Source organism: Polyodon spathula, chromosome 23 (genome assembly GCF_017654505.1).
Source record: "Polyodon spathula isolate WHYD16114869_AA chromosome 23, ASM1765450v1, whole genome shotgun sequence".
Classification (NCBI taxonomy): domain Eukaryota; kingdom Metazoa; phylum Chordata; class Actinopteri; order Acipenseriformes; family Polyodontidae; genus Polyodon; species Polyodon spathula.
This window is the reverse complement of record NC_054556.1, coordinates 11904507-11928603: the sequence shown is the minus strand read 5'-3', so window position 1 is coordinate 11928603 and position 24097 is coordinate 11904507. Positions and strand designations below refer to the sequence as shown.

Here is a 24097-nt window from a genome sequence, read left to right as displayed (position 1 = left end):
GCTCTCAAATCTTGGGTTGGTGACTCTCTTTGTCCAACTGACTTTCTCATCGCCTTGAGTAGTTGGAATATATTAAACAATAGTAGCAAGGTGTATGAGAAGGAAAGTGGATAACATTGACTTCAAGTACACAAGAAAGAATGCTCTGGGTTAAGCCACATGAGTGGAGCAGGGGGTGGTGAGAGGTGGTACCGCAAAATTGGTGGACACATAAAACACCCTATTCAGGGTATTCAGTTTCCACGTATTCAGTTTCCAAAATAAATCACAGCCCTACCAATAAGCCATGAGAGATGATGAGAATGGAACAGGAAGAATTTCAAACTAAATTATATACTGTTTAGCAGCATAAGTCCAGTATGTGCAGTTAATTTATTGAAAGAAATATTGCTATTTACGGACCAGGAAAGAAACGGGAGGAATTGTAGTGTCCAGCAGTATGTTTCCCATCATCTTAACGCAACCATGTCATTCATGAATAGTGAGCTTATTTAAAGAATACAAAGCTGTACATGTATTGTCTCACTCTGTGTTTGAGATTTCTTAGTTACATTTTAAATAAACGGCAATGAGAGAGGTGTTAATTTTGTAGGGCAACCCTTCATTTTGCTTTTTAAAAAAAAAATGTTTTTGAAAGCTTCATTTTTCCCCCCCTTAACTTTCTGTTAAATAGAACTGCATTACCCCTAACAGGCACCACATAAAACTAGGCCGAAATGTTATGAATGCAATTTGGGATTAACCTGACTTCTTGTTACTTGTGTGTGTCATGAAGTAGTATAAGATATTAATCAGACAAATCATGTTGATGGATATTCTGAAGTTTTCATCCAGATATGATGTATCATGCAATACCGCACCACCACCTCATGTGTGTCCCAGGCTTTAGAGTTATTAGTCATTGGGAATAAGTCATTCAATGACAGGTTGCTCTGTGGAGCTGTCAGTGGAAGCCTTTGTAATGGCCTGTGACAGTATATACAAAAGTAATATAGATTACAGGATACATTGATTTGAAACCCTAGTGAAATGTCAACCTGAAATTGAAAATATCAAACCTGAAATTGACACATTTTAAAGTTAGAAGTTAGAAGTTCCAAAGGTTGCTGATACATTGAGTAACAAGCAATAGCTGCGTCTCATATGATGAGTCTGGCGATTATCTGATTCTTCCAAATGTTGTATTTTGATACTGTACAGCGAGTAGCCCTGCATTTCACTATTGGTTGTCTGGTGGATTTGGCAATCTAATTTCATTATAAAAAGGCCAGTAGCCCTTTCAGTTGCAGAGACAGGCACTTAAAGAAGTGTAAGACCGGAGAAAATCAGGAGTGACCTGAAAATTGATAGATAGGGTCAAGCTGGCTCGTTTTTGACCGGATCACAGATGTTAATTTCCAGTACCAGTAATTGAATTGTTAATTCTAGCAATTTTATCTATTTTTTATGCTGAAATTACTTGTCATAGAAGACTCTAATCCAACGCAATGCTGTACATTTCTTGATTGAATTTAAGTTGAATGAGCTGTAAGCTTGTTTGATGCATTAACTGCGATCCTCATTCACGGTCCACTGTAATGTAATTAGGCTTAACTGTATTGGACATGCTGATGCGTGGCATGTTAAAGTTGTTTATTATTTAATAGACCGAACTCATCCAGTTAAGTAGAAGTACATGAGAATTAAAATCCTTCTATTAGTACACAGAAACGTGGATACAACAAGTATACCTGTTTTACTGTGGAACTTAAACTATAGCTCTAGGTTTTACATTGATTATAATCGTTTTTATTAACAATATATCTGCAAGGCTTGTGTGATATCATCATTCATTGTTTAACGGGGTACATGTAAGGAGAACATTATGATCTATGATGTGAAATACAATATACAACACAACATAGCATAAACACTGCAATGTGCATGTTAACAGCTGTCGTATATTTTTATTAGTACAATGTGTTGCAGTACAGAGCACTCTGTTAAAAGCTCATCTTACTGTTAATATTCCTGAAAGTGGGAATGGTAGCACAGAGGCACTACAGTCTGCAATGGTGATATTTCCATTTTTTTCACATCACAATTGCATCACAGTGGCATGAACCAGCATGCTATAATAATCCACTACAGTACCATGTCAGTACCCGTGTAAAATATGTGCAACATCCAATACATACTGTGTTGGCATTTGCTGCAGGTTTGCTAATAGTTTTGTTAAGGTTTCTTGAGGTTAATACACAGGCATTGATATTCCAATGTTTTTTAAATTGTTCTCTAAGGGTTTTGATACATTGTCCATTTACTACTAAGATATTAAGGACATTTTCCATTAAGGAAACCACAGAGTTCAGGTCATTCCCTGAATATATTCAGGTTTACTGCAAATAGTTCTGTCCTCATTTTTATACCACCTAATGGAAAAGATCTGCATGCTCTCTTAAGTGTATGCGATCTGTTTTATTGGAAGCTTTGCAGCTGTCAGTGTTCATGAACTCTACTATCTGTCTGCGGTGGGTTTCAAGACACTGCATCTGATTTCCTTAAAGAAAATGGCTTTTTTTATTGTTCAGGCAAAGCAGGGAGCACACAGCAAAAAAAAGAATGCCATTGCATGTCTAATGCATCAGCAAGCATATCTCTTCAACACTGGCATGCTGTTTAGACATTAACGCTAGCATTTTCTTATTGGTCCAGCGCCAACCTGGGTGATGCTAATTACACATCATTTAGACTGCTTTCAATAATGCCATTATTAATCTTGAAACATCTTGAGAAATCTTGAAAAATCGACAGTAGTGCGTCTTAAAAAAGTGAGCTTATATGTGCAATGCTCCAAACAGACAAACGTTTAAGCCTATAAATATTTACGCAGGACCGGTAAGCTTTACCTTTTCACAGCTCTCTTTTTTAGATTTCTCTACTGTGAATTATGTAGGCATACTAAGATAGTAACAGACCCAAAGAAAAAGCTTAGTTGTTCTTTGTCAAAACCAATCAGTGATACTCGAAAGAGGGTAGAGAGATCCAATTCATTACACAGTGTAATGAGTGTGCACTGCAATTGAAGCCTACTGTGTAAGCGAATATAGCTTTAAATACAGTAGGCTGTTATGTTAATTCTGAATTTACCCCCTATTGTGTGCTTGCAATAAGCATCTACTGTACTGAAAGCAAGAGGCTCCATTTGTGAGCAGAAAGATGTGACTTTATATCACTGAACTCAGTTCATTACAGTTCCTCAGACAACAAGGGAGCATCCAGAAGCCTAAAATCAACATATAAAATATACATTTAGAATAACAGCATGGGCTGCATTAAGATTATGATTATTATAAATCATGAGATTTATAATAATCACCAGATGCAAGTTATTACCAAAAGTACATCAAAACTGCCACGTTTGTTGTTGTTTGCTACAGTAATGCAATATCTTTAGTTCAAATAGCCTTTTCATTTTTAAAACATAAAAACATTGCTAATTGCTGTTAGAGTCCAGCCTTTCCTATCTGCTTTGGCTATGGCTACACAAGAGTTATATCAAAGGGTATTTCTTTTTTTCTAAACAATGTACTGATTGTTCTGAGGGTGTTCAAAGATCATGTCAAAATGACTTGATAGGGAGGAATTATCACATTTTTAATGTAACACTTCTTAAAAACAGAATAGCTGCATTTGTTGTAAAAGTAAAGTAACTGATAATCTTGAAAACTAACTAGAGCATAAAGGTAACAGAAACTACCACCATCAATAAATTAAAACATTTAAAAAATAATTTGTTGAGCCAGCACTTGCAAAGGGACTCTAAACTAAACTAATGCAACATTTCAACTGCAATCAAAAGCTGTCTTTAACTCCTAGGAATCGGGTTTCATAAGACACTGAAACAGCATTATTGTCAGACACTCAGATCAGTGGTCAAACCATGAAGTGGGTGTAGCAGAAGGTGTTCTGTGATGCTGCTTTAACGTTTCTTGACCCTGGTGGGTGAGGTTAAAAGCTCTATAACCACAACTTCCTACAGGCCTACATAGTGATTAAACGCATCCTGGGACGTGGGCATATGTTAGATTAGTTTGAAAATGCATATGAATTATATATTATAAAAAATGGAGATAAAGAATGCATAAAATCCCCCTAGCATTATTAAAATGATTGTGTAATATACTGTAATATTTGAAGTTATTGAAAGCTGCAGACTGGCATCTCCATATTGCATCACAGCTGTCATAAACAGCTGTGTTATTGGAGATATGTAAAAAAAAAAAATAACAAGTTGGCTTTCCTGCTTAAAAATAAGAATTGAATGTTATGGGTTATTCACAAGGCTTCAGACACTGTGCATTTCAGCAACACCATGAAAGAGGGTCACTGCAGAGTTCAACATTTTTGACTGGATATTTATTTTTCATATTCTATGGGTTTTTTCAGCTTCTTTGTTGTAAACTTGGACACTGAACAGCTAGTGACAGTTACATAGACCACACACATCCAAGGAGGCATGCTTGGAGGCAATCAGAAGAATGCCAAGAATATTGGAACAAATTGCCTACCAGACCAAAACATATTGGCAGTTACTACTGCTGTTTTAAAGTAGTTAAAATTGGATTTTTCTTTTTCTTTTAATTGGGAAGCCGCAGGAACCCTCAAGTTGTCTATAGTGGTGTCACCTTACAGCTGCTCTCACTTTAGTAAACCTAAAATTCTGTATATATCCCTTTAGAAAAACACTTCTGAGCGTTTTAGAGAAGTATGGAAGAATGAACAAGTGTACCAAAAGCAGAAATGATTATAGATGAAGTTGGACTTGTTTTATACATTGGTGTATTAGTTTGGTGACTTAGAGTAAGTAGCGGGGTTCCGTAAAATATAACGTTGCACGTGCCCAGGTGTTGCTACAACTGTTTAAATAATGTGCCTGTTATTTTTATTTCATTGTTAACATTCTGACAACGTTTTACACTTATAACTTTAAAGTCTGTTTAAAGCTCTTTTCAAAGTGGCTGCTCCAGTGCACTGATAGTATAAGGATTATATTTGACATTGTCAAACAGGTAACACAGCAATAACGATCCATGATGTGATACAGATCAAGAAAGCCAGAGCACTTGTTACGTGATTTTTTTTTTTTTTAATCATTCTTTGCAGTGATTTAGAGGACAGATCTCAACCCCAGTGCACTAGAGCAGCCATTTGAACAGACTTTAAAGTTATAAGTGTAAAAAATTGTCAGGATGTTAACAATGAAAAGAAAAATTACATGTTATTTAAACAGTTGCAGCAACACGTGGGGACTTGTAATGTTATATTTTTCAGAAACCCTGCTACTTACCCTTTAAGGGTGTCATAAAAACTATCAACATTCGTGGCTGCTGTGAAACAACAAACTTTCTAGTTTTCTTTGATTTCTAAAGTCCATAAAGTCATAAAGTTGGCTCCACCGACTGGAATCCCACTTAATCCCACTTAACAGAACTACCTTTGTCTATTTCTTCAACAAAATATTCAATTTACAGTGGGTGTGAGACGTCTTCTGGTTTAAAAACTACCTACAGTAGAACAGAGGTTGATGAATAAAACAGCATTATCAGTAATTAGACAGCATAAGCACACAGGAAGCATGATAATGTAGAAAGCACACTACCTCTGCTACGAGTAGTGTTTTACTGTTACCATTGGAGAAAAAAGAATATTACTACTCCTGCTTCTAAAACATTCACCATAACATAGTCTACAATGCAGTGCTCAAATCCATTGCTAGGGAATGCTGAGTTCTGTGTTCAGAACATTTCAGAATGACCTCCATGTACACGTTTGTAAGGGGTGTAATAACATTGTGAGCAGGGAGATGAAATGTCAGATCCTCAGGTAATTTTCTGAAATTAGAAGATCAACGACAATGAGCAGCTTGTTAGCATTCGATAGCAGACCTGAATATAGCTGAAAGCTCGCTAGAGACAATTAGCTGTCAAAAAACTCAGCTTTTGCTTTCCCTTCTTTTATTTTGTGCTAGGTTATTTTAAAAAGCTTTAACTGACTTTTGTCATATTGTGATGACTCTGCCATGAAAGGCACATAGTAAAATATAGCAATAATGTCACTGATGTGTCTTTATTTGCATGAACAAGCAATAGTCTAAAATGCTGAAAACAGCGATATATATATATATATATATATATATATATATATATATATATATATATATATATATATATATATATATATATATATATATATATATAACCAACCCTTATCTAAATATTTGGAATATTATTTAACTTAAATTTAATGTTAACAATAAAATTATTTCCTTACTGTACTATGCTGCAGTATCATATTTTTGATGATGTTAAACATTTTTCATTTACCTGTAAAGCAACTAACCCCCTTTGAGTTTTAATGAATTCACACGAGTAATACTTAATATGGCATTTATATTGTTTTCAATCCATTTCTATAGACATTTTTTTTTATTGCATTGTTTTTTGCGAGTTGTTTTGTCATGGTACAGCACTTCTGCCTAAAGACAGCTCACTTTCGGTCACAGGTAATTAAGCAAGTGTTGTATATTCAACTTTAGCTTTTAGATAAAGTAGGACTTTTTCAAGTAAATAATGCATTGACTAGAAGGTAATGCACATGAGTAGGATACAATACTAATTCTAGTCCTTGGCAAATGGGGATCATTAGAATGAATGTTAGGGAGGCAAGTGAACATTTGATGCATCTCTTCCTAAGATGCATAGAGAAGGGGAGGGGTGCATTTCTTCAGGTAAGAACAACCTTGTCTATTTTAGCAGTAATTAGTATTCCCGTCTGCTAAAATAACCTTAGCACGTCCAACAAGAAGCCAGAGTTAGCAAGAATTAAAACTAATTATAAATAGCAAAATAATAAAATGCTAATAAGAATTAATATGCCATTGATCCTATGTGGGTTAGACAGTTAGTGCATATTTTAAACTGGTGGAGAGTGTAATTAGCTGACAATACAGAGCTGTCATACCCCATGCATTAATGCCTAATGAATGTTTTCAAGAACTGCAGTTACAGTCAGGGGTCTGTGCTGTCTGGTAATACAAGCACAACTTCATGTATTGTAGCCATTGTGTCTTTAAGATATTTAAAACTGCATGCTTATGCCTCCCTGAGTTATTTTAATAAAGTTTTACAATCCGGGTGAAAGGCATTAACATATAATTGAAAAGCACAATACAGATTTTAGAACATAGTATTACAAAAATCCAACGGATGTATTCGATGGAATTATTTAGCACTGTAAAGAAGTCAGGAACAGTTTCTTCAAACATTATTAAAGTACATCACACTCAGAATTAAGGGCCCTGTGACTCAACACATGGTTAATGTATTTTGTAGAGACACACTCCAGAGCTGGAGGAGGAGAACTGCTTGTATCCCCTGCACTAGCTCGGTTTGAGACTTCATGCGTTTTACTGTTATAGACAATTTTCGTTTATTTTATTTCTTAATAACCCTGTGCTATAACACTTATTTTTGATGTTTCCATTTTATTCCTGGCTAAGGTTTGACTGCCCTTTCACAGGCCCATTATCTAAATAACAGTTTCAAGACAACGAGAGCATCTTCCACTCTGGTAATTTATTAAGTGTCAAAGAGACAGGAAAGCAGGCAGACGGGAGAAGATAGGTCTGATTTTACTGTCATTAAACTGATGTCAAAGCTGTGAAACCTTGTCATTCCCCTTAAAGCCAGCTATTCAGGTATATGGTTTCCGTTCATTTAAGAGGTAGTTGCTTTGTCCCACTCAGAACCACCCCCTGCATTATGTTTTTCTTCTGAATGGTTCTGAATCATGGTTTAAATCACCTGGTATTTGTGACATGGCATTAGGAGCCCCACTCTACGAACCACTTCAGCATTTCACATAATGAGAAACCTTTTATACTTCATCTTACACTGTATATACTGAAACATCTACTGCATATATTTTTGAGTCCTTGGTTTTTACAAAGAGAAAACAGGTACACAAATTACATGTAACCTTTTGAAATACACTCTCTGTTGGTCCCTGGAGACCATTTGAAAGCAATGCACCCTGTTTGCTACGAAAGGAAGTGGGATATGTTGACCACCTATGAGCTTACTCAAGTTATCATGGGAAATTACCCCATTTGTTCTGTAAGAGACCTTTTCAAAAGACGGAAGACATGTGAATTTAATAAGTCATTAGGACATAGAGTATAACATGGATTCACAGTATGACTTGTTGGTAGGAAGCAGGTGGTAGGAAAAGAGAATATGGAAATGATCCATGCTTTACAAATGTACAGAAAGGTCTTTAACACCTGTCCTTGGATGATTGTATTGATATGTTTAATTTCTACTGCTAATTGCAATGCATTGAATCTCATGTGCACATGGCAATGGATTTGTTTTTATGAGATACTTCATGTGGCTTTTTTAAAATGTTGGATATAGGATCGAAATGGAGGGTCCCTAGTTCCTTAAATGGTAAAAGAACTACTGTACACTGTAGCACGGCGAATTTTGGACCTTCCGTAGTATTGTACACATTTCTTCAATTTGTTTTGCCGTGGGAATCAAGACAATAGTATATACTGCAGAACATGTAATAAATCACATTCGCCATCAACTTCAAACTAAGTGGTGCTTATGAATGTAAAAATTGCTTTTATACTTAAATTCATTTTTTTAATCGTCTATTTCCAACTATGAACGTTTCAAGGGTATCAAATGATTAATAAGCTGCCTTACCTCCCACGTCTTCATTTAAAGTGGCTTGTTAATGCATTAGTAACAATCTTGTTATGGTATGTTTGCTGACAATAACCAATATTTTTTTTTTCTACAGTGGTAGTGCTCTACGTGCAGGGAATTGGGAGCAAAGAATGGAGGGAGGTGAGTACTAAATCATCCAGTTCTCCTTGTTTGTTTTCCAGTATGAAAGGTGAGGACTTCACCAATAATGATGGCAACAAAATGACACGTGGTAACAGATTTTGAAGAGACGGGATTTGTTTGAAAAACAAAACTTATAAATGCCAAAAATGTATAAATGCTCTGGTTTGACTGAAATTATGGCTGCACACCCCTAGTGGTCATTTTCCAAAACAACTGCCTTAATAAATCCAGTTTTTTTTTCTGGATCAGTTAGCAAGGGTAGCAAAAAGTGGTCTAAGAAGAAACAAAAATGATCAAGACCTTGCATGCTACGATAATAAATGGGCAAGAAATTATACATAATGAAAACAAACCTGATAGAAAGTCTGCCTTTAATTTGGCAGGGGTCTCTGCCCAGATATTTCTATGCCAGCCCCCAGGGAAACCCCGGTTTAGAAACTAGTCCAGTCAAACTGCGCTGTGCATTTAAAGTAAGTGTAGCTAACACAGTAGTTCCATACATTTCCACACCGTCACGTCTGTTCACTATACAGGTCTCAAATGTGTAGTCTTGAATGAAATCTAAGTTTTAGTAAACATGTATTTTCTTTTTGTAAAACATGATATCTGGTACTGCAATAGGTTATATCTGTTTGCAGGCCTTGCTTACACAGGTATTCTTGCACTTTCATGATCATTTCACCTGGAGGGTGAAATGTCCAATCCCGTCAGAGCTTTCTTTCCTCTTAATAGGCAATCAGCTGCTTCCCCTAATGACTGACATGCTTTGCAGCCAGTATGATGCTTGTCCCCAAAGAGACTGCAGAGGTGTAATGACATAGAAAGTGCAATTGTAACAGATTTCCTGGAAGGCAAGGTCAACCAACTGTATTTTTTTTTTACCTGACAGATATCATGTTTAAAATACATCTTTTGAAACTGCACATTTCAGACCTATATAGTGAACGGAAATGCACAACAGGTAAGATTTCTGAAAGTATTCTTTTTATTATTGTTTGTTAGCTACAACCACTTTACTGTTAGTATCATACACCTCTACAGCTTGAGTGATGAGTTTTCACAGTCATCCCTGCTGTAAGAGGAATAGTATCCCCAGTCACTCAGAGAGAGGTGTATGAATGTGACCCTCCTGGAACCTGAACTTGTTATGAACGCTTATAAAGTCTTTCTGCTGCAGTTGAACTTAACAGAGTCACTGAAAATTGCACTTGGCCCTTTCAGAGTCCCTAATGATTCTGAAAATACACTTGGTGATTTGTCCCACCACATTTTTTTTTCACCCAGACAAAGGGTAATTTCACAGTTGTAGACAAAGTGGCTTTTAGAAAGCCTATTGAGAACAGGTACGAGATTTAAAGTGTCATATTTAGTGTTTTGACAAAACAAAATCCTGCTCCAATCCTTTGTGTTTTTTGCTGGTTTTTTAGAATTATTTTTACAATCTGTATTTTGTATATATTCTTTTATTCAAACTGTTATGTCATCAATGCATAAAGCTATGCTACATGAGTGGCTCGTCTGGTAGAAGCTGGTTGAAGTCCTCTGGAGCTCTCTTGAGTGAGGAAGGGACTGTTTCTCCTCATTGTGCTACAGTGGACCTTACTAACCAGGTGTCTGGTGAGCTCAAGTGAGGACACCCACTGACCTACTATTCCAATGTGCTAAAAGAACAATAATCAATGCTAATACTTCACTTCCCTTCACTTACAATTTGAATATGAAAAATTCAAATGAAATTCTTTTGACATAATGCTGTATACTGTTATATAAGCAGGATTTGATATTTACTGTCAAAACACCTTACTAGAATGATATCTGTTTGAAATGTGTTGGACTTCGGTAGTGTGCAGTATTTATAAAATTGCCATTTTTTCAGGTCATTCATGCTTATGTCATTTCGGGGTCCCTCACATTTGCTGATCGTTCTTTATCTGAATGAACACTTTCTCTTTGCATAACTTCAACAAGCAGAGTGGTGGGTTTGCAAATAGAATGAATCACAACAAAAATTTCTCTCACATAAGTAGTGTGCAAATGGTAAAATGCCCGAGACGTTTTAGAATTTGTTTATGATGCCTAATTGAAGTCCAAAAAGTGGTCTAACATTTTCACACATGAGTGCTTATTCTTTCAATAACACTGATTACTGACCTGAAAATTGAAATTCCCATACCCTGTGGTTTTCATACAGCTAGGTATATAAAGGATATAAATTACTAATCAAGCTATGAGAGGAAGTGCTCATGATGCCCTCTGGCTTTATGCCTGGCTGTCCTGAAGCTGGTGGGGTTGGAAATGCAAAATGAGTGTGATCTGTAGCAGGGGGTGGGGGTGGGTTATGGGAGCTGTGCAGAGAGTCAGGCACAGAGAAAGCCTGTGAAGGTCAGCAGACGCATCATCATTTGGAAAGAGAAGCAGAATTAAAGATCAGTGCTGTTTCTTTGGAGGAGGTGATAATGCCAGGCAGGCTGATTTGTCAATGTCTTGGACCCAATTTACCTTGAAATATAATGATTACAAAGCTTCTAAATAGAAGCTGTGGGTGACACGATAGAAGGAGAATCATAAGTTTACTTTGTAAACTTCGACTAGAAAAAGTTCACCAAAGGTAGTAGTTTGACCTTGGGAAGCCCTAAGATTGCTGGCTTTAAGCACGAAATAAAGGCATCACTCACTTGCATTTCATTTTCTTTAATTATAACAGAAATGCAAATAATGCTCTTCTTAGTATTAAAAACACACATTTTAAATGGCACGATTATTTTTAGATCAGTGTATGTATTAGGCTTATCAGCATTGTGTGATGCTGCTTATTGAATACTCATAGTTGATGACATCACAGAATGGTGTATATTATATTTGCTTATCTCCTGGTCTCTCCTGGCCTGTTCTGTAGCTTAGGCATATTCCAACGTGGTCAACGATCACATTGTTAGGCCTTTTAAGGCTGTATTGCTTTAAGCTATTCAGAGCTGCTTGCATGCCATGTCAAAATAAAATCTTTACATCATTGCATTACAATCTATTACAAAAAGTACTTGGCCACAAATTAGCATTAATATGTGGACATACCTGTAGCTGATAAACACATCGTTAAAAAAAACTGTGGAAACTGGAATTGACTTGAACCAGTTTAAATGGCTTCCGAAGTTCTTCAATTTCCAAGAATGCCGTTAACTGTCCTTAGAACTTGCTGCATCTTTTACTCTTTATATTGACTGATAAAGCTGATCCTTAATGCCTGCAGCAAAGAAGAATTTGTCGAAAGAAAGTCAAGAGTTGCAGATTTGCTTGTGGAGAAAAGTATTCAGCGTTGGGCTAGACAACATGTCGGATTGCTTGTGATAAGGGGATAGGATGCACAGTGCTTTGTAAAAGGCCTGATAAAAACAAGTGGAAGCAAGGTGTTTTGAGCTTCACTGGAATCAATACACTATCACTAGCAGTTTGCATGGCTGTCAGCATGTGGCTCTGACGACAGCCAGGGATTCTTGATTAGCTGTTGATCCTCAGTGGATAAAAACCAAGCCTTGCAAAGTCTCCTAGCTTTAATTGACAGCTGATGGCTTCTGAAAAATCCTCTTCTCCAACAGGCAATTACTTTTCTCTTCTCTGTCTCCCCCCCCCCCCCACCTGCCACCAGTTTGGAAGGACCGAAGTAATTGACAACACATTAAACCCGGATTTTGTGCGGAAATTCGTTCTCGACTACTTCTTTGAAGAGAAGCAGAATCTTCGGTTTGATGTGTAAGTAAAATAACAAGCCGCCATTTTTACAACTGGTTGGGTTCTGTTGTTGTTATGTTTTCATCTGACACTGGGACTGAGTTGAACCCAGTCCTGTTTGTCTCCAGTAAGAGCAGACCACATAAACCTGTATTCAGTTAGGACTTTGTCAACCCCCATTAGGGCTGCAGACTGGCAGAATTCAGTCTCTCCACTGCACTCTGATGCCTAATAAATATCCATTATGAAAGAGCACTTTAATTCATGGATCTATTACAGAAATCTTACAACATGACATGAAGTGTAAAAATATTAATCTCATTCAGATATTTTTCGTATAACCTAGTAATCATTTAACTAAAATGTGACTGAACTTATTATACTAGCTGTTTTGAGTAAATAATACAAATAACACTTTTAAAAAGGCTTTACTGGAAACTTTGTGTTGCTCAGCGAGCGGATCAGTAATGCCCTGCCCTCTTAATGTCAAGAGCCTCCCAAACTAATACAGTCTCTTAAAGATACAGTGCAAATAAACACAACCCATGAAAAAAAACAGCATGCCACTAGCAGGGAAATACCAGAGTTGTTTTTTGATATCTGATGTTGTGGCAACAACTCCAGTTTTATAGCGAAACCATCAGTGTATTTGCATTACGTTTCCAGATCTAACATTCAGGTTTGAAAGAAACAAATTCCATCAAGATTCATTGTCTTCTGAGGCAACCAGATGTCAGTCAAATTACAGTCAGGGAATTAGATTTCTTTCTCAGCCAAGAGGCATGTTGATTACTGACTTAAGTACTTACAGTAGTTACACTGTTAAAAATAATAGTTCACCAATATTTTTCATCACCAAGATTTATATGTTTACTATTAAGCATCACACAAATGCATGACCTATTTACTGCATGTGATCTGTAAGAACACTCCTGAGCGTTGTTATCTGATGTTAAAATAATCTTTGCTACATTTACTTGGACCCTTGCTGTAGGAAGCCTTGTCAAGTAAGATAAACGGTTGCCTAGTGTATTATGTTGTATTTGATCTTAACAGCTTTATCAAATAATCCTGAGGTAAATAAACTGCATGAGAGGAACAGAACATAATGTTACAATTCAAAGCTCATTATGCGTCAATGGAGTGTAGCAGTTTCATAATAAAAGAAAATAAATGGATAAATAGGTTTAAATAGAAAGGAACCATAGATTGTTACATCATTAGCTATATATTGAATGACATCACAAAGACATTAGATTTAAAGAGAAGTACATGTGTGGTTACGACATCAAAAGCCTATACTGAAACATTGGGAAGTTGGCTTTTGGAAAACATTGGGTATAGTGGCTTTTGATATATATATATATATATATCTATATATATATTATATATATATATATCTATATATATATATAGTATAGCGTAGGACCGACATGTTTGTGTGGTTTGCATCCTGGCTGTACAAAACTGCTGATCTGTGGGTTAAGGTGGAAGAATCGACTGTTTCTCCTCACCACGCTACAGCAGACCCTACTGGTCAAATACCCGTAAGCTCAAAGCGGACAGCTGTAGGACTGGCCTTTGTTCTCCAGGGGTCCGGTACTTCACTGACATCCACTGCAGAGCTCCTGCATGTAAAGAGACGCTGGCTTGGTCATGGGATCAGAGGAAGCCACTGACCTGCGGGTCTCCTGAGCTGTTGTGGGGATTGCTGCAGTGAGGGAGCATCATTGAGCGTTCTAAATTGGGGAGAAAAGCAGGGGTCTAAAAACGTGGCATTTAAGTAAAAAAAAAAAAATAATAATAATAATAATTTTGCTACAAAAAATATATACAGTTACTTACACATGCAATGTTTAATGCAATGTTCAACTTTCACTGAGCCAACGTGTCCAAAATATTTATTAATACAATTATTCATTGAGCCATCATGAGAACAGATCCTGCCTTCCTTCACCAGAAGTAATTAAACACAGCAATCATAGACTTTGCCCCCCAGAATCAACCAAACACCCAGCACACCTGCCCCATGTTGAATCAGTACATTCCTGGCTGCCACGGTAACCCAACACCTTGTTGACAGTGTTATGGCAGTTGTGTAAACACTGTATTACAATATAAACTTTATTGAGGCACTGTCAGTAGAACGCTTTATATTGTGTAATGTAATTGTAGGTTGTTTCTATGCATTATAGTTGTTCCACCTTTTAGAACATTGTAGTTGTTCTTCTTCATCTTTGTCTTTGTCATTATTATTATTGTACTTCTTCATAACACCAAATATTTTGGACTGAATTCACAACATTCACACACACACACACACACACACACACACACACACACACACGTTGCATGACAACCTTCTGTTCGTAAGGATACTGTATTTATTGTTATTTTTGAATCCTGAAAGAATATAAAATAATTGCCTATTTCTCTATAAAATGTAAATTTTCTTTTTGCTCTCCAAAGATATTGAGCACTGAACTATAATTTTGATACCATTTGAAATTCAGATTGTTTTTGTGTTGCACATTATAATTAAATTTCCATGCAGTATGTGAGGGGCTTTGTTCCTTTTATATATATATATATATATATATATATATATATATATATATATATATATATATATATATATATATATATATATTCTTTATATATAAAAACGTACAAAGTTTCACTATGATGGTTTGAGGGAAATGGTGGGTTGCATTATAAGCACTTATTATCTGTTAGAATAATAAAACTGCTTATATTTCCAGGCACTTTCATAGAAGTTGCCAAAATTACAAAATTGGCAGCTCATAAAAGAAATGTCCTGGAGTGCAGAGATGTTTAAATAATTAAGCAAATCTGCAACTTCATTAAATAGATTGTGAGCATAATCGCCATGGCACAATAGGAGAAGATGGATATTTTAAAATAAATTATATTTAAATGGTGATTTTTCTATTCGAATTATCTTTCAATGGCCAAAACGCACCCATAACAAGCAGGACATATTTTAACCTGAAACACTACCAATTTATATCTCTTAGCAATGTCTTCATAACCCATGCTTTTCGTACAAGGATTAAGCATTAATGTTGTACACAGTGGTCATTGCCTGCTAGATAATTGACCGTGTCAACAGTTAGGTGAGGACATGTCATGTTTCTGCAGGTAATGACCGCTGCAGAGGATATTAATAATACTGTTATAAAACGTGGCCTCGAGTGGCTCACTTGGTAAAAGCATGGCCGCATGGTGTGTCATACAGTCAGGGGAGTGCAGGTTTGTGCCCCCTGACTGTATGACCTACTGACGTGTCATTTTAATGTGGTACAGCAGGAGCATCAACGTTCCATTTGCATGACAGTCAAAGGGTTAAGTACACAGGGAATTCCTAGTGGCTCATCTGGCAATAGCACAGTCGAATGGTGTGCAGGGTGTCATACAGCCTGGCTGTGTGAAGTCGCAGGTCTTCCCTGTGGATTCCAGAGCAAGTGTTTAATTAGCTCTGGGGCTACTGTGAGTTAGGGAGGCAAATCCGATACAAACTGTTTCTCATCATCGCATCACAGGGACCCCTTCTGGCCTGGTGAGCTTCAGCGGACACCTGCAGGGCTGGCATTTGTCCTCCAGAGGCCAGTAGCTCGCTGACATCTGCTCTCAAGTTACTGGGTGTAAAGAGGCAATTTGCTTAATCATGAGATTGGAGTTTTATGTGCATTTTTTAAACTTTGGGTTATGTTTTAGATGGGATTGCTTAGGTGCTTGAAAATTATGTCGCTGTTTAAAGAGAGCTAAAGATTTTAAAGTAAGTTGTGTTCAGTGTTAGCAGGAATCTACCTGTGGTATAATGGCCACTATTTACAACCTGGTTTGAGTGAGATGACTACAACATTATAGATTCATGTTGGGCCACACCAATTACAGCACCCCATGATAACTGTGCCACCCTGCTTTATTGAAACAGCTCCAATTGCAGTATAGCTCTAATATAGGTGCAACACAGAGGGTAGGGCTGCTATAGTGTTACATTGATATTAATACCGTTACTATACCTTTAAGGTCCTGTAATTATCTCTGGAATGTTCCAGAATACATCTTAGCTGTCTATGGGGAATTGTGACAGGGTTTTCCTCGTGTGGGTCGCCGCTGTTCAAGCATACAGAGAGACAGAGGTGGTGTTGAAACGCCGGCACAGGTGCGCAGGTTTTATTCACACACAAACAGAAAACGAAAGTAAAATAAATGTGGTCATATGACGTTACCAGCGATGGTAACACATATAGGACTAATACAACAAACTGTACAAAAAGTGCAAAATAAAATAAACTATAAATCAAAAGGTGCCGTGAAAACGGCAGGCCTTACAGCGGCCCCTATCACAGCGATCGCCGTGTTTTTATACTGACTCTCCGCTGAGACCCGCCTGCGGGAACAGCTGATTGCTTTCAGCCGATGTTCCACGCAGACGGGTAATCGTCCCCAGCGGAGCGCCACAGCAGCTAAACAATTAAATCAATATTAACAATTAATACAAAAACATACAATAAACTACATATTTCCATGTGCAAGGCTTACGCTTAGCCACAGGAATTCATTAATAACATAACATTGCAGGCCTACTTACAGCACTTTTATCCTTTTCAAACTGCCCCATAAGCTCCCATGAGAAGCATTGCACTTTCTCTATTGTTTTCATTGTGATCGAGCACTTCTTATATCGGGTTTGTGGAGGTTATGAAACCGTAAATCATTTTTCATTAGTTTACGTTCATGGATATATTCCATAAAGGGCCCTTAGAAGCATTAATAAAGCCCACATAGTGTTTTAAACAAGTGCTTTACTTACTGTAATTTCATCCTGTGTACTTCATATACCCACAGTATGCTTTTCACTACAATCCCATTTGCTTTGAGATATATATTTATTTCTTTTATTTATTTATTTTTTTTACCTATAGGTCATTATTCAGTTCATACAGATTCCTCTGCATACGTTTGCAGAAACTCCCAAACACAATACCTCTTCTGCAAAAACCATACACAATGTGGAGAATACAAATGATATGCTCTCTTGGGATCCAGACGTCCACTGCTTTTGTTTTATGCTGGTCTACTCATGTTTAGCACGGTTAGGAGGATGAGCTATTATTTGCGTTTTCCTATGAATTTACAACTGTTAATACTAAATCTAATTTACCATTTCAGACTTCACTTCTGAAAAATCTAACAGGAACCTTCACTTTGATTTGTGGTTTGATGTAGCCGCCATATTGTGGTCATGTGGCTTGACAAGGTTTCCAGGGTGATTTAAAACACTTGGAGATATTGGTTTCATACATGGTATACAACTGTATTCTTTGATTCTGTAAATCAATAAAAAAAAAATAACCCATTTTGTAAAGATACTGCTACAATACTACCTCATATCTGACTCATGCCATATCTCAAGGTACTGGCTTCATATCTGCAGAGCTATCTGCACGTTGCATGCTAAATGTTTTAATGACCTTGACCTTGACATTTTGCTTTACAATACTCATCAGTTATTACATTAAAATATTTCATATGTTCTGTGCCCTGGGTAGCACTGCTACTGTCTGAAGAACAGAACTAAATGTAGAATGCATATGTCATTTATTAACAGCAGCATGGTTCTCTATCCTCTTTGTCTTTTATTCCCATTTGTTTCTCATTCTGAAGCCAGTTGAAAATGCTGTACCGGTACTAATCTGTGGTGTATATATGATGTAGACCTGCCATTAGATTTAAGAAGTGTATTGGGGGCAGGAATGCAGTAGCTTATTTGATTTGATGGCACTAGAGAGCTTATTGCTCTTTTTTTTTTCCTACAGAGCTAGAGATTGCCAATATTTTCTGTTGTCATTCAGAACTCCAACTAACTCAATGTGATTTTCTCAGTCTGAAATACATTTCTCCAGCATAAAGGATTTTTTATAATACTAAGATACCTTATTAACCTTCTGCTCTCTTGTACCTCTTACACTCACAACTAGAACTAGTTCTCACCCTATTATTATTATTATTATTATTATTATTATTATTATTATTATTATTATTATTATTATTATTATTATTATTATTATTTTACAACCCTTTCTATTAAAAGGATAAATAGTCAACCACAAAATCAGACACCAGAAAAAGGTTGGTGGGAGGTTTTTTACTCTGCTTAAAGTAATGAGACCAAGAATCATTATTAACTGCATCAAATTGACGATGGGTGAGTCATATACAATACAATAAATAAATAAATAAATAAATAATGTTAAAAATAAAAAAAATTTTAAAAAATAATTTCCCAATATTTTTCTCAACACCAGATTCTTTAAAATAAACACTGCTAGTTCTACAATTTCTGACTGTTATGTCACTATATAGTATAACAAATAATATACACAAAAATTGTTTGTAGTGACGTTGATAAATCACTCGAGCTAGCGTTCTCACGATTTATGCATTGTGTCACCCTGGTAGCGTTACAGCCATGGGTGTACATTGTTCCTTATATTATTACTGTTTCTGTTTTTCATTTAAGATTCCATAGCATATTGATGGTACCTGTTGGTATTGTCACACTGCCAGGGAGATTTGCTCTCCAACTTGGGATATTCATGTTGTTTTCCCAAGAATCACCTTCCTACTAGTGTAAAAATACTAGTCTATGCAATGATGACATGCTGGAATGGCATTGAGGGGACATGCAGTGTAACAAGCTTGTATTTTATTGACGATTTTTGTATCTCTGTAAAGGACAGTTTTTAAGGGAATCGCCAGTTATCTCCATTGATTTATTTACATCTCAGGCTGGTCAGAATAGTTCAATTATTAAGGAAACTTAGAGGTACGAGCCACGGGTCACACGTTCTGTTCTCATGCCAGTATTATTACCAACACTATCAAACACAGAACCGTCTCCCTCTTTCTCAGTTAGTTTATCCACTTGTTTGCCACCTTTCTTTCAATCTGTTTTTTATTATAATGTTCACTGAAGCAGCCAGTGATTCTGCTTCAGAGAAACTAGACGCATGGGTTCTCCGTCATTCTCCATTAATACTTTATAGATAGGGTACATAGTCCAATAAAACCTGCTTTACAGTACTGGTTTACCTTTTTTGAATTTTTTAAAAATGTGTTTTTAATCTCCTTTTGTTTGTTCTGCAGTTTGCCTAGAACAACGCTTGACTGCACAGATCTGCAGGCTATAAAATACTAGTAGTCCAGACAATTTCCAGACATACATCAATCTTATAACTTTTTTCCAGTTGAAAATACAAAGATATAGGATCCGGTAGCCCAGGTGTAGTGAAGCATGATGACCCAAATAGGACATGGTTTAGAAGCTTTATAAAATATACAACTCAGCCTACTCTGAACATGACTGTAGCAGGACAATTTGGCAGGATGTTTCTAAAGAATCTGTTGTACATGGTTTTAAGTCAAGTCAATAAAATATCACAAACTGTTCTATACAAAGAATTGCTGTTCTATGTAAACACAGTCATTGTTGGCTTTTTGAACACTACCTAGGTCTTTTCATGCATTTGATAATAATCTTAGTAATACACAACAAGGTGCTACACTGAAAAAGCAAAAGCACAGTGCAAAACCTCTCAAACCCCTAACAAAGGGTTAATCTCTTTGCCAGTTATTTTTAGCCTTTTAAAAAGTGATTTGTAAGTCTGCCTCGTAAAAACTATTCTCAAATAGAGAAACTGGAGACAGAAATGTGAGATGAAGTTGGCTTTTAGACAGTAGCAATCAATAACACAATTTGGATCAGGAGTTTATGTGAAATTAGAACAGCCAGTGTCATAACCCACTTCGATCATTTCAAAAGGTCAATTTTCAATTTACTCCTTTAATATAAAAATGGAAACAAATGCCCTTTTCACCAGAATACCAGATCACCTGTTTCTTTTGTGACGGACAATATCCACTTTACAGTACGGAGACGGAAAAAAGATTCCTGGTTATATTATGAGTTTAATAAGAAACACCTGAGCTTGTTACCTATACACTGTGGCTAATCAAGCTCGTAGTGAAATCTAGAATAGGCCAGGCAAGAAATGTACAATTGGATCACTCCATGAGAAGAAAGAAAGAAACACCTGCCATAATATTGTCAATAAGCATTCAACACCCCCGCAGCAGAGACGCCACCTATTTGACTCAACAAGTCTGCAAACTTTTTAAATTGTTCTGTAAGGATACCTGACCATTCTTCCATGATTATCATTGATTGGTTCTCCAGAATAGTCATTACCTTTGAGACATGCCTTCTATATGTCGGGCCTGTTAGTCTTGTCCATTTTGACTCAAATAAATTGAAACAGGGAGACAGCATTTATGTTTACAGGAGCTACAGCTTTGAACTACAGTCTAGAAAGGTTTTATGTGTACCTTTTTTTTTTTTTTAATTCATCAAAGCAGATTTTAAATAACCAATAACAACCCTATACATCATAAAGGCAGCCTGAATTGCATCCATTGTTAATTATTATATAATACTAGTCTGTTAGGAGGAAGTTGCTTATGGTGTATAGCACATTCATTACAAACATGACATCTGTTTTTATTTTCACAGCTATAAATTACCTTTTTATAACCTAATACACGAAAGCATGAATAATGTATTTTTTTTTTCTAATGAATTCCTTTGAAAAAGGAGCTCAACACAAAGATTTATGTTGAGTTACAGGCCTATAAATCATGTATGGTCTTTCTCTCATGCACATTTTGTTTTGTTTATTATTATTATTATTATTATTATTATTATTATTATTATTATTATTATTATTATTAATTTTATTTTTTTTGCAGGTACAATGTGGACTCGAGAAGTTCAAACATTTCAAAACATGTAAGTCTTTTATAAGAAACCTCTTGTGAAAATGAAAAACAGGAACAATACTAAGACGTTATATTAAGTTTGAAGTTTGATGGAGTTCATGTGAAATAAACATTTCCACATCTGATATATTCTGCTGTTAATAAACATTCATTCAATATGTACAGGCACTATTTACACTACATAATTAATGAGCAATCGTTTTTGAAAAGGAGTGAAACCCATGATTTCAACATGAATGCTTTATTTAGGTTGCATAGATAGGGCATGATTTGCTGGAATTAGCTGAAAAACATTAAACAAAGTAGTAAGTTTACAGATGGTAAAAAAATCATAAAAAAACAATGGAAGGCATGGATTTGGCAATAATTTTCTTTTATGTCAGTCTTATAGTGTTACAGTAATATTATTGTTATTTCATTTATAGTTATATTTACCTTTTATTCAGAAATGGAGTATATTGTTTTATGCTAGGTTCATTGTATCATTGTAGTCTCATTTTAAAATTCAACTTTGTTTGCTGAAAATTGCACCCTCACTGCAGCAACATTACCCTGCTTGTATGTTAACAGGGCACTACAATGTTACCAGTGTTTGTTCACAGCACTGTGATAGCACTGGTTACTCTACATTTATGCATTAGCTGAATATTTTACAAAAAAAAACTAAGAAGTGTATTTTTCCAAGATAGAACTAACATACTGTTTTTTTTTCTTTCCTTCCTGCTAAATCTTTGTTCTGGATTAACAGAAGGTGAGACTTTTCTGTGTTTTATTAAGGCAGTAGGGATTTTGTGTAATTCACAATTTTGGTCACCAGACTGCACTGATGCAACAGACGCATGTACGGTTCACATCCTCTGTTGTGTTGTGTATCAAGCCAATATCCCATCCTCTAACCTCATGTGCAGGGTCCACACGCACACACGCAACACAGCCCTATTTCACAAGCATGATATAAAATTCCCATTAGAATCGTAGGTAGAACCCCTTAAACGTGTGTTGTCCCCTATGTTTAAAAACCCATGTCCTAGATATTTATTTCCTATATCACTGTAGAGTTTAACATTGCACATGTTTTCCATTTCCAAAATATTTCTTCTCTTTGTAAAGTCTCTGAAGGTTCAACACTGTAAAGCAGGCCTCCCCTCCATACACCTCATTCCCATGGTGAGCCACTTAGCTTGAGTTGAAATAGTGCCCAGCACTCATCTGGACTATTTCCATATACAGTACTCCAACCCATGTGCCCCAACCAGAGTTGAACTTGAATCCAAATGGACCAAAACCATTGCTTCTAGTCTGAAATCAGCATTCCAGAGCAAGCATGTAGGCAACACATTTTGCAAATGTATTTTAACAAAACAAGCCAAGACGTTCCTTAGTAATGAAAAAGCTGCAAAGTAATTATTCTCCAAGGAATAAGGATCTGTCATTGAGTACATTCAAGGGCGATTGCAATATTGAAAGGAAGGCAGAAGTGGTGGCTATTGCCAGAACCAAGAGTTTTAAGCAACAAAAACAGTCCAGTAATCCTGTTAACACAACTTCTCTCTCAATTGCACTGTGGGGAATCCAAGCAGTAAGTTCCACCCACTGTTGCCTTGACAACCCACTCGACTTCCTCCAGCTTTTATTTGGTCTCATAAAGAATCATTCCATTGTGCACCTTCCTTCCTGTCACCACCAGCTCCCCTTGATCACCTGATTACCTGTGTTGCAGCCAGTTGTGAGGTTGGAGGACACTTCATTAATGGGGATACCCTTTTTAAAGTTTACTGGGTTTGTACCATTGCAAAAAACATAGCAAATCATGAAAAAGTATTTTTAAAAGTATATACACAGAAAATTGCATAATTGCCTTGCATATCTAATGTGTTCATATTAGCCATAAAGCTAATAAACAAAATATACATTTGATTTTTCTCTAAAATAACTCTAAAAGTCCTAAAAATAAAATTTAGCAAACTTCTTAAAAAGTCACACAGAGTAATCTTGTAGACTACGTTTTGTACTGGTCTTTCATCTTCATGAAAGATGTACTAGAACGCAGTGTCAGGAATACTCTTTATCAAGCACAGTTCACCTTTTTGTCTGCAGTGTACAATTGGTAGATAAGTAGCAGCGACAATGTTAGGGTGCTCATATGTTATTTGTTGAGCAGCATATTAATTATTTTTGTTCCATATTTTGGGGTCTTTTTCAAGATTTTCTCCCAGTAACCTCTGTTACAGATAAAACACCATGCCAAAAGTGTAACTACCCCTTGATGGACAATGTGTGTATTAAAAAAAACAAAAACATTCATCAACTCCAAAACAATCCGTAACTATTGAACACGCAACAGTGCTATTGTAAAAAAAAAAAAGAACCTAAATAAATCATGAAAGAAAAAAGAAACCTGATATTTATTCAACTGTCTGATTTTCAAAATTATGACTTACAGCACAGTATGCTACTCAATGTTCTACAGTGCCTATAACATGAGGCAAGCAATTTAGGGTCTGTGGAGGGATGGCTGCTGGGGCGGAATGTTACTGCGGCCTCTGATTGGCTGAGGAAGTGCTTCTATTCCATCCTGTTTATAGCTGCATCCTGATTTGACCGGG

At 36.3% G+C, this 24097-nt stretch overlaps 1 protein-coding gene across 1 annotated transcript in view; it reads left to right on the top strand.

Moving 5' to 3' along the window:
• Nucleotides 1–24097, top strand: part of LOC121297714 (copine-9-like) — a 119377-nt gene that overhangs the window by 11099 nt on the left and 84181 nt on the right. The window contains exons 3-6 of the mRNA XM_041224163.1: nucleotides 8851–8897; nucleotides 12544–12647; nucleotides 21462–21501; nucleotides 22240–22242. Coding sequence (XP_041080097.1) covers nucleotides 8851–8897; nucleotides 12544–12647; nucleotides 21462–21501; nucleotides 22240–22242 — 194 coding nt within the window. The remainder of the gene's footprint in view (nucleotides 1–8850; nucleotides 8898–12543; nucleotides 12648–21461; nucleotides 21502–22239; nucleotides 22243–24097) is intronic.